The 12,430-nt window shown below is 43.2% G+C and overlaps 1 protein-coding gene across 1 annotated transcript; it reads right to left on the minus strand.

The window, feature by feature from the left end:
* Positions 1–1,786: 1,786 nt before the first annotated feature.
* LOC141003485 (uncharacterized) lies at positions 1,787–8,097 on the minus strand. Its single transcript, XM_073474836.1, has 8 exons — positions 7,815–8,097; positions 7,334–7,408; positions 7,121–7,189; positions 6,859–7,012; positions 6,670–6,767; positions 6,354–6,586; positions 5,010–5,113; positions 1,787–4,865 (listed from the first exon to the last, which is right to left on the minus strand). Exons 1-8 carry the CDS (start codon positions 8,056–8,058, stop codon positions 3,452–3,454), a joined length of 2,391 nt encoding a protein of 796 aa, XP_073330937.1. The 5' UTR covers positions 8,059–8,097; the 3' UTR covers positions 1,787–3,451.
* Positions 8,098–12,430: the final 4,333 nt, after the last annotated feature.

A 12,430-nucleotide genomic window follows, 5' to 3' on the forward strand; every position in this document is an offset into this window, starting at 1 on the left:
AGCCTTATTTCATGTCATGAGTGAATGTGGTCCTCTGCAGTGTGTGCAGCCTGTAAACTGTGCTGCTAAAGCTCAACTCAGACTCTGTGTGAATGAAGGCCAACATCTACATCCACATGTGACGCTGCTGTCAGCAAAGCATCATTATTACGTCTGTTAAGTTCAGGCGTAGTCTAGTTTGATCATATTTTATTATTTAGGATGAAGTTTAGGGGCTGCTAACATTTGAAGGTTGCACCAGCTGAATTAAAATCATTATTATTAATAACGGTGCATACGTTGCCCACTGCTGGTTACATGCACAGTAGCAGCTTCACTTTTCATGACTCAAACTTTATTGGGTTTTAATTTTTAAAAGAAACAAAGGCACAATTAAGATACAACACCTGTATGTGTTGATAATGAAATATCAACACATACAGTGAGAAATGACTAAACATTGTTTTGTCACTAAAACACACTTAATTAACATTTACAGACCTGAAGTGAAGCGTGACCTTCAAGTCTCAAGTAAATAAAGTAAAGTATATTCAGCACTTTTCAGATTATTTGTATATCAGAGTTGTTTTTAATCTGATTGTTGATCAAATAAATGTAAAATAGTGCTGATTCAGCTCTGATGCAGCATGTAATCTGTAAAGTAACTAGTAACTAAAACAGTGTTTTCAATAAATGTAGTGGAGTAAAAAGTAGATATCTGCAGAACATGGAAATACTCAAGTAAAGTACAAATACCTCAAAACTGTACTGTAGTACAGTGCTGAAAACTAAGGAAGGTTATCTTACCGTGCACGAGGATCACAAACACCACAAACATCTTCATCTTCCTGTCACAACTACAACAAGCACAAAGTCCTCTTTAATGAGCTCCACTTCAGAAACACATGGAGGACATCAGTTCACAGCCAGTCATCACTGTCCTCCTGCTGACCGTCCACTGACACCAGCACTGAACTGCACTTTCACTTTGAGCTGTTTCCAGTGAAGCGGCTGCTGAATGTGAACAAACAGGTCCAACATGTCTGTGTGTGCGTGTGTGTGTGTTTCTGTTTGTGTGTGTGTGTGTGTGTGTAGTTTACTGCACCATGTGTTCATATCTGAAGAGTCTCACAACTCAACAACTCACTAAATTGAGACATTTGTTAAGGGAGTCTGGTGACTCTCGGGGCGACAGACTGTTGTTGACCCGTCGGCCGTTGTCAGTTCAGAGTTGAGCTTCAGAGTTTGTTAAAGCAGCTCTGGAATGAAGTCCAGACCGCCACAGATCACTTCTGAGGAAACAGGAGCAGCTTCAGTTTCCTCATAGTTTTCAGAGCTGTTGGTCCAGTTTGTGTTGAGTCGACACTTTTTATCTCCACAGTCAGTGTTGGTAGAAGTACACACAAGTCTTACTGCAGTAAAAGTAAAGATATGGAGGTGAAATATTACTCTGGTAAAAGTTAAAGTCACCTGTATGAATAGTGCTTCATTAAAAGGTTGAAGTACCTGATATGAAACAAACAAAAGTATCAACAGTACAGATAAAACTAATGATGCATATATTTACATGTACCTTCTATAAATGTGATATATCAGTATATTCAGCACTTTTCAGATTATTTGTATGTAAGAGTTGTTTTTAATAAAACAAACTGTACTGTAGTGCAGAACTGAAAACTAAACGCTGGCAGAGGTAATAATCCTGCTGGAGTCATGTCGCCCTCTGGTGGTTGTTTACGAGAACATCAGTGATTAACTGATTGTCTGACAGGAATCTCAGAAGTCAAAATAACCAGAAACTACACAGTAACATTATGTACTTTAATATAAAGTGCTAAATGTTTACATTCGACGACCTGTTAGAGCCTCAAACTGATAAAATATCACAGAATAACAGAAAAAGTTGAAATAATCTAATATTTGCTTCAAAGAGGTTTCAGTGTTTTGTTTCTGTTGCAGCTTTATTCATTTATCAGTTATTAACCATTGACCACATCGTGTCGTGGACTGCAAACGTAAAACAAAACCACCACACAGTCGAAAACCACCAGAACAGATTTCCAGGCTCAAGTCCAGTTATTTAAGGCAGAACTTTGCTCAGAAAAGCTCAGAATTTAATAAACAGTCAACGAAGTGAAAGATACACAGTTAGTTTTTACAGTACAACATCTGTAAAGCACAAAGATGAGCACTTATTTCTTGCTGTTGGCACCATGACACATTTTGTAGATCTCCACTTCCAAAGTTCACACATGTAGGTGAAAGTTGCCTCGCTGAGGTTCAAAACCCATAAAACACATCATTTCCACCACGTGTGACACGTGAGCAAAGTTTCATGAGCTGTCGGACGTTCAGCTGCTCAGAAACCTGCTTCATCTGAGAGAAACTCCATGATTACAACAGGACCTTTGTGCCGGTCAGTGTCGGGTCCTGATCGGGTCATAATCACGTTTCTTGCTCACAAAACAATCATCTGGAATGATCTCGTTGAAACATGGAGTCCGGCTCAGGTGATCTGGTGATGTGGAGGCTTTACAGATCCAGTCTGAAGCCTCCTGAACTGCTCACATAGTTACTTTCCGAGGCGTCTGGGAGCAGCTGACGGTGCTGCCAAGCAACAGTACACACTGTAACCCATTGAGGCTAACGTTAGCTAGCATGCTACTGTTGACAGAAACTTAAAATCTCTCCTCCGGTTCTCACTGGAGAATCCAGACTCGTTTCAACTTCTGCTTTTCTTTTCTTTCTCACTGCAACGTGTTGCCACAGCAAGTCGTTGCACCATGCTAATCTCCATATTGTTTATGTCTGCTTACCCGTGACATCACATTAGCGGGATCACGTGTGAGCTTACAGATGTGGTCACACAGACACAAGATCAACAGGTGTGAATGTTTGACTCCTCTATGTGAAGCGAAATAAAAAATGTGCGCTTTAGCTTTGTGAGTTCAACATTGGTGAACTTTGCCCAGTGAAGTCGCAGCTGCAAGAGCAAAGAGCCTCACATCCTGGACACTGGATCCAGAGTCCAAACTGGACCAAACTCAACACTGCACTTCTTTAGGTCCTCAGCAACAAACCGGTAAAGTGTGAAGTAGAACAGATCAACGGTTGTCCAGATATATGAATAAAATTCCGACAGTTTCACAACTATGAGGCCTCAAACATTCCACTGCAGTCTGTGCGGTACCGTAGTTCAAGTCTCAGGCCTGAGTCCACAGAACGTTTTCTGGTTCAGTTGTTTCCAATGAGCAGGGAGCAGAATGTGGAGGAATGCGGCCCAGCTCATTCAGCGCTGGACGGACCGACACCGCCTCGAGCCAACGCTGCTGATCCCCCCTCACAGTGTTTGTGACCACAGTCAGCAGCATCGTGAACACATTCTGCCTCTAAAACAGTGATCTCAGAACATTTGTCTCCAAAACTTCCAGAGCATCAAAATCTAAAAGAAGAATAAGAAAAGTCTGACACTTTAACTGGACTTGAGTCCGTCCGCTGCCGCCTCCTCCTCCTGGTGGCTCTTCATGTGTGTTTTCAGACAGTGGCTCTGAGTGAAGGCTCTCTGGCAGACGGTGCACTGGTACGGTCTCTCCCCGTTGTGCGTCCTCATGTGCACCGTCAGGTACGTCTTGCGAGCGCAGGTTTTCCCACAAACTCCGCAGATGTACGATTTGACGCCCGTGTGGATTTTCATGTGCTCTGTGAGAGTGCTCATCCCGTTGAAGCGCAGTCCGCACTCTGAGCACTGGTACGGCCTCGCTCCTGCGTGGACGATCAAGTGTCTGTTCAGAGCTCCTTTAGATGACAACCCCTTGCCGCACTCGGTGCAGGTGATCTTCTCCTTGGTGTGCGTTCTCAGGTGAACCCTCAACTCACCTCTTGTGTAGAACGTTTTGCAGCAAACGTCACAGAGGAACTCTTTGTCTCGTTCTGAGTGAATCTTCTCGTGCGCTTTCAGTTTTGCAGAAGTTATAAAACGCTTCCCACAAACCTGACAGCAGTAATATTTTAACCCCACGTGCATCAACTTATGTCGGGACAGAGCTCGGAAGTCAGCGACGGATTTGCCGCAAACGTCGCAGCAGTAGAGCTTCTCTCCGGTGTGGGTGCTGCTGTGGATCCTCAGCTGCTGCTTGAAAGCAAAAGACTGATCACAGACGTCACATTTGTGCGGTTTGTCGTCCACATGTTGCCACAGGTGATTTCTCAAACCAGACACGCATGTGTATGTTTTATAGCATATTTCACATTTGTGCGGCCGTTCTCCTGTGTGTAGCGTAGCATGGCTACGCCGACTAGCAGCAGTGAGGAAAGACTTTCCACAGATGTTACAGCTGTGTGTTTTCCGGTGAGTTTGAAGATGACTTCTCAGCTCGTCTGCAGACTCTGAACGATCTCCACACGCTCCACAAAGCCTCTCCGGATCGTCCACGTGACTCCAGGCGTGTTTGATCAACATGTTCTTTGACCCGTGCAGAGCCTGGCAGATTTTACAGGACAGAGCAGCGTCACTGTTTTCAGCCGACGCCTCCGAAGACGCCTCCTTCTGTTTCCGTCTCTTTGTTTGGACTCCTGGATGTTTGACTCGCCGCTTCCTCGTTGTCTTGGAGGATTTCGGTTCAGATTGGTTCTTACTCAGCTCCTTGTCATTCTTGTCTGGCTTCCACTCATCATCTCCGTCATCTTCCTCCACCTCCTCATCATCATCTCCAATTTCTCCTTTGCTCTCAGCTGCAGTGTGGGCAGAAGACGGGGCACTAGAGTCACGTGATAGTCCACGTTGTTGCCCGTCTTCCTCTGCTTCCACTTGTTGTTGCCATCTTGAGATGCTGGACAGATGATTCGTTTTGCTGCTCTCCACTTTTTCAACAGGACCGTCGTCGGAACTGAAGGTAGAAAACAGGCAGTTTCATTATTTAAATGTACCTTCATGTTTACTGAAGATACTTGTAACTCAAACACTGAGCTAAGGGAGCTTACTAACATCCAACTCCTGAAGATACCGTCCTCTTTGTCTGGTCTTGTCTCACCTTGCATGAGGCCCGTTATCATCTCTTCTTGTGTCGTTGGTGTTTTCATCTGTTGTCTCTGGAGGAGGAAGTTGTTCTGTGCTGGTCGGGGACGTCTTCGCTCTCTGGAAGAAATGACAACAGTTAAATTGCTACTCCTCCACCTTTGTCTGTTCATAGCTCAAAAAAGTCCACTCCAACCAGAACTTTAACAGAACTAACAACCTAGCTGTGTTTGCAAGAAAAAGTCAAGCATTATTCACAGTTTGACAGCTGGTTTATTCACTTTATTCAACCAGCAAGAATACTTTACTGTACATGAGCCATAACATAGCGAGTAACAACAGCACAGAGGGAGTCTGTTGGTCAGTTGCTTAGTTTGTCTGTTAGTTGTTTTGTTGGTTGTTTGTTTTGTTGGTTGGTTGGTTGTTTGTTTTGTTGGTTGGTTGGTTGTTTGTTTTGTTGGTTGGTTGGTTGTTTGTTTTGTTGGTTGGTTGGTTGTTTGTTTTGTTGGTTGGTTGCTTTATTTGTTGGTTGGTTGTTTTGTTGGTTGGTTGGTTGTTTTGTTTGTTGGTTGGTTGTTTTGTTGGTTGGTTGGTTGGTTGTTTTGTTGGTTGTTTTGTTTGTTGGTTGGTTGTTTTGTTGGTTGGTTGGTTGGTTGTTTGTTTTGTTTGTTGGTTGGTTGTTTTGTTGGTTGGTTGTTTTGTTGGTTGGTTGGTTGTTTTGTTTGTTGGTTGGTTGTTTTGTTGGTTGTTTTGTTGGTTGTTTTGTTTGTTGGTTGGTTGTTTTGTTGGTTGGTTGGTTGGTTGTTTTGTTGGTTGTTTTGTTGGTTGGTTGGTTGTTTTGTTTGTTGGTTGGTTGTTTTGTTGGTTGGTTGTTTGTTTTGTTGGTTGGTTGTTTTGTTTGTTGGTTGGTTGTTTTGTTGGTTGGTTGGTTGTTTTGTTTGTTGGTTGGTTGTTTTGTTGGTGGTTTGTCAGTAGAATTACACAAAAACTACAGAACAGACTTCCACCATACTTGGATGGAGGATGGAACTCGGCCCAGAACAGACTAGATTAACCTTCGGTGTGGATCTTGAAAAAGGGGCAGAACTTTTTCCCACTTCAACGTTGCAAGATTTGTTGATTTCTCAGGGACTAATGCACGCTGATGAAAAGAAAACCTCAGATATTCAGGTGGCTGGTATCTTTGAGTGACAACTGGTGAGTTCAAATTATGGTTAAGCAGTTATGTGAGGTTTCAGATTTAGAGTGATACAGGACTGTCAGGGTTTGATACTGGATCAGGCTTGATTGGATTAAAGGGGCCTGTTGGGCCTCGGCGGAGGTATGCGGTCGAGGATAATATTAAAATAATTAGACGTACCTTAACTTGGATATACAGCGCTGATCTTCCTTTCCCTTTGGATTTGATGGACTGTTGGATCTCCTCTGGTGTCAGTGTCTGTAGTCTCAGCGGCATCAGTTTCCTGTTAGAGTCGACTGTGAAAAAGTCAAACCCTCCGGTCAGCTGAGGGAAGGTGGACCTCAGCAGATCCAGGAAGTCGGACTCCTGCAGGTGTTGAGGACACGTCAGGTCCTTCACCGGACACATCAGCACTAACACACAAACACAAGTTCATCGAAACACTAAAGGAAACAGCACAAATTCAGGAGGTTTCAGGGTTCTGTTGGACTCTTACCGCTTCTTTTAAACACTTTGGAGTGGGAGTCTTTCAGCAGACCGACTCGGAGGTTTAGAGGATCACTGCCACTGCACTTCATCTTCACAGACCGACCTCTGCAAGAAAGAAATCCAACCGAGGAGAAACATCAGTGTCGTTCTGTGTGACCCAAAACTCATTAAGTGGTGATATCGTATCATTTTGAACCTTGTTTTTGGTGTCTGATAATCCAGGTTCTTCGGGTCGTCCTGATGGAGACTGGTGCTCTGTGCTGGTTCCTCAGCAGACTCCTCCTCTTCATCTCCACCCTCCTCTTCCTCAGCGTGGCCTGAGACGTCCTGTCTTTCTGAGTCCTCCACATCTGAACGAAACAAAAACAAAAAGATGAAATCTCGATTTTGCAACAACAACAACGACTTCACAGCAAAAATCACCATCAGAAGTTCTTGAGTAAAATTATTGGTCATACGTGTTGGTTGCTCTTCGTCCTTGGGGAGTTCCTGTCCTCCAGCCTCCTCTTCCTCACACACAGGTTCCTCTGGATCAGAGATGAAGGTTTGAATCGTTCACAGTCAGCAGTTTTTGTGTAATCATGTTGTTATTGGAAGATGTTTAATAAAGTTTTAAACAAGTTTGGAGAAACAAATGTAGAAGCATCAAGTAGCAGAAAATGAAGTCGTACTGGGCTCAGATTTGTGCTGCTCCTCCTCTTCAGTTCCTCCTCCAGCTGCCGGCTCACAGACAAGAAACTTATCATCTGGATCAGAACCAAGAAACAGAAACAAGACGAGAGGTTCAATTAAAACGAGACAATCACACCAGAATCATGTTTAACGCTAAAAACTGAACATTTACTTTGATGAAAGTTAAATGAATACAAATGAACATCACTTCATGTGTTGATGATATTAACCTGACTGTGCAAAGCAACTAAAGTTAGCTCAAAGTAACTCAAGTAAAGTACCACACAACTGAACTCAACTATTGTACTTAGTTACTTTTCACCACTGACCCGAGGCTCAGAATTACTGTCCCCGTTACAGTGAAGTTTAAAAGTGATAAAATCAGAGTAAAAGTGTTTAAAACTCAGCAAAGAGCAGCCAGCTGCTTTAGATGCTCACGACGTTAAATCGCCAGATTTTTGACTGGAGTCTGGTGCGCACCGATCCTGCAGAGAGCGACCCGCGGCTGCAGCTCCTCCAGCTGCCTCCTCTGCCGGTCGATCTCCTGCCTCAGACCCGACGCCTCCTCCTCGTACCCGGCCACGGTTCTCTGCACCACCGCGAAGATCTCCTGCGCGGCCGTGGTGAGTTTCTCCGCCACGACCCCTCTCAGGATCTCGGCTTTGGACAGTTTGAAGTCCGCGCAGTCCACCGAGGACACGAACATCACGTCAACTGTCGCCATTTTCTCCAGAGAGAAAGTCTCGAGCCAGAAACTTCATGCTTCTCCCTGCGGATCCCGAGTCCGCGCTCTAATGATGTCCGACTGGAAAGCGTCCAAACTGAAGGTTCCGCTTTTCCACCAACATCAGCGGGTCCACACGGGTTCTGTTGACCCATTCACACGTCCCGCAGGGTGATTAATAAATCACATCATTACAAAAATAATATCAATAAAATAGAATCTCATCTTATTTCACATCAAGAAATAATAAATCACAGCCACAGAAACAGAAGAAAAGAATAAACAGGAAGAGGAATATAAACATAAACACCAGAAAAGATTTGAAGGCATCACGTTGATTATTTAAATCTCCCAACGATCCAGATCTAATGAGAGTTAATGATCCGTGTTCAGAGTCCGGAAGCCTGAGCTCCATCAGAGCCGTCATACGGCTGCAGGGACGTCACTGTGCACGGACACGTTTCAGCCTCTCACATGTTAAAGTCGATCATGAAAGTTACATTTACCACCAGTCAGTGTCTATAAATAATACAATGGGTTTGTGGGAAAATCAGAACTTCAATGAAAGTTTGTTTCATTTTATTTACATATTTTTTCTTTCCACATCACAGCGTCTCATATTTATTGTTAATACATGATTGTGAATTCTGTTGTTTAAGTTAATATTAACGATCACTGATGAAACATTTAACAGCAACAGTCTCTGACACTGGATACGACTTCCACTTCTGTTTCCCCGGTCTTCCTGTCCTTTAAGCACTCTGACCTTTGACCTCGTCTGCTCGTCCCTTTATTTCCCTTTCCCCCCCTCAGGTTTCATGTCAGAGGGTTCATGTCCCTGTGGATGTGCGAGCACAGCTGTCAGAAATATTTGAATCACAGCGGGGAGAATATTAAGCCGTGACTTTTGGTTTATTCTCCACGTTTTGCAATTTAAAAGTAAAATATCTGAATTTGGATTTTTGGCTTTTTGAACTTTTAGATCGTTGCATAAAAATAGTTGCTTATCAAATATATCAAAATAAATACAAAATACTGGTTTGAGATAAAATATTAGTAATATGAGTAATTAGGCATTTTGTGGCTTCCATGTGTGGTGACTTCGTGACAGATCGGAGCAATTTAACTGAAATCAATTCTGTGTTATTTAGTTTATCCTTCATGTAACTTTGTGTTTAATCTGGGACTTTATCTTCCTCTGAGAGCAGCTTGTTCATTCACTGATGGACAAACGTTTGTATTATTACCTCATTAATATTGTAAATATTTGAATTCTGAGGTTGAATTTCTTCTATAAAACTACACACTGCTCCTTTAAATGAATAAAAATAAATGACTTCATTTGTTGATGATTTTTTGTTCTATTAACCTGAATGTGCAAAGCAACTAATGTTTGCTTTAAGTGACTTAACTAAAGAGCAACAACATTGCAATCAAGTATTTGTACTTAGTTACTTTTCATCACTGTTCTCAGAAAAACTGTTTCTGTTAAAATTCAGTAAAATCAGATTCAAAGTGTTTAAAACTCAGCAACATCGTGCTCCTGTAAGATCTGAGACATTTTACTGCATGAAGCCGACAATACTACAGTACTTTTACTTCAGTAGGACTCTGAATGCAGGACGTTACGTATGTTTGTAGTGTTCAGTAAAACGTGTGTGTGTGTGTGTGTGTGTGCGTGTGTGTGTGTGTGTGTGTGGTGGGGGTGTTATAAACATCACAGTCTGAGTCTGATCTGACAGTCAGCTGCGTCTTCACTCGTCTCTTCTTTAACTTCATGATATCATTTAATATAACAATAACATTTTGAGTATAAAATCACTAAATCCAGTTTTTATTGACTCGAGTGAACAGATGGAGCCGATGAACAGCAGAGAGGTAAAGATCTATTATTATTATTATTATTATTATTACTTTGTGTGTATGAATGTTTGATCATCATCACTGATTTTATCTTATTAATTTCATCTTAATAAATCAAGAGAAGTGTTTTATATATATATTCTTTATTTTCAACAGAATGCACTTTTCATATTAATTAATAAATAATCCAGCTTTGATGGATTTAGAATCTTGATTTGACTTTATATTTAAACTGTTGTTCCAACAACAGCTGCGTTTAATCTTATACACGTTATTATTAATACATCAATATTGTACTTTATGTTATAATAATTCATTTGACTTTTACTCTGCTGTTTTTTAATTTAAAAGCACTTTAAGCTGAATTTAGTGTAAAAGACTTATTTTGTATTAATGTTACAATATGACTTCTAACTCTATTTTTCCAGTCACTGATTGACGATGCAGTTCCTTGTGGACTGATGAGTGATTGATCTTGTTTCAGGAGGTGATGAGTCAGCGCCCTGAAGCTTCCACCTGTGGTGAGAAACTCAGTGAGACATGACAACATGTAAACATCCTGCGCTTCAGACGATCAGTCTTTGTTTACGTCATGTTTCAGGTAAACCTCAGGTGTTCGACTGGTGTCCGCCTCCACAGCAGCACCTGACTCTGACCAGCAGGGGGCGACACGGCGCGTCACACACTCAGGCTGCTGCTGTGAGTGTGTGTGTGTCTCTGGACTCTCCCCTGCAGCCAGTATGTTCCCTTTCTGACACAATCAGTGTTAACTGGACCCAGAGTGTGTGGGGTCCATACCCCCAGCTGTGTGTGTGTGTGTGTGTGTGTGTGTGTGTGTGTGTGTGTGTGTTTTCAGCCGACCCTGCGAGGAAACAGATGCTGTTGTCTCTTCCTGTTACAATCTGATACTTTTTATGTGCTGATACTACTTTTATTACAATAACTACCACTACAACTGACAGTGTTGTAAAAAGTACCCTTAAGTCATACTTAGTCAAACATGTGAAGAGTACTCGAGTATAAGTCTTAAAGTATCTGATATTACATGTACTCAGGTATAAAAGTACAAGCAATGTATTACTGATCATCAATAATAGAGGTGAAGATATGAAGCTGATGGAGGAAGTCAACAGAGCAGAAACATCCTCACATGCTTCATTCATTGGTCCTGAACTGTGACCTCTGCTGCCTCCTAGTGGATGAAATGTGAACTACAATCCTACTACTGTAAAAACTAACAGTAAATATCTGAAATCCTCAGCTTCTTTACATTTTCAATGTAAAGTCAAATCATCGTGTTCCTGTTTAAACCTTAAAGTCATGCGTCTCTGCTCTCTCTGCAGTCGTCCGTCCACCCTCTGGTCCCTCTGCTACTCTACAGCGACACACACTTCCCTCTGTCCCCGCCCTACAGCCAGCCAATCAGGGCGCCCGCTGCGGGACAGGGCCACGCCCACTCTGAGACACACCCATGTTACCATGGCAACGTTGACACTAGGTGAGTTTGTGACCGTCTCAGGTAAATCTTAGTAGTAGTAGTAGCAGTAGTAGTAGTGGCAGTAGTAGCAGTAGTAGTAGTGGCAGTAGTAGTAGTGGCAGTAGTAGCAGTAGTAGTAGTAGTAGTAGTAGTAGTAGCAGTAGCAGTAGTAGTAGTAGTAGCAGCAGCAGTAGTAGCAGTAGTAGTAGTAGTAGTAGTAGCAGTAGTAGTAGTAGTAGTAGTAGCAGTAGCAGTAGCAGTAGTAGCAGTAGTAGCAGTAGTAGTAGTAGTAGTAGTGGCAGTAGTAGTAGTAACAGCAGCAGTAGTAGTAGTAGTAGCTCCTGCTGCAGGGACACTTCTGCTGTTGAAGTACTCTGCCTCCTGCTGGTGCAGTACTCGTGCAGCAGTCTCTCTCTCTCTCTGTGTCCCTGTATGTCTCTCGCCCTCAGCGGCAGCAGCAGCGGCGGCAGCGGCGGCGGCGGCGGCAGGCAGCCGGTGAAGAAGCCTCTGAACGCCTTCATGCTCTACATGAAGGAGACGAGACACAAAGTGCTGCAGGAGGGACGGGAGAGGGAGAGCGCTGCCATTAACCGCATCCTGGGACGAAGGGTGAGGGAGCGAGCTGTGTCACAGTGATGTCACAGTGATGTCACAGTGATGTCACAGTGATGTCACGTGGCATGACAGCTACAGATTTGTGTTCAATCTGTATAAAAATGCCTTTTCGTGCTTTTATCTGTAAGAAGACTCCTGTTTGACCCGTTCTCCCTCCACACCGGAGATCCTGAAATGGCCGCCGTTTGATTGACAGCTCATTTGAGCAGACATGAGCGTCTGTGCCCGTCCTAGAGCCTACAACAGCCAACACGTGTCCACATCCTACAGTCTGACATGGCCCAAGTTCACATTTAAACTGGATCTGAAACCTCATTGGCTACATGATGCATCAATCAGCTGGAGGCTGGCGTGTGAGTGGCTCAGGAGAGAGGAGGCAGAAGAGAGGGTGGGTCAGAGGTCGACACGATCACTCGC

Source organism: Pagrus major, chromosome 10 (genome assembly GCF_040436345.1).
Source record: "Pagrus major chromosome 10, Pma_NU_1.0".
Classification (NCBI taxonomy): domain Eukaryota; kingdom Metazoa; phylum Chordata; class Actinopteri; order Spariformes; family Sparidae; genus Pagrus; species Pagrus major.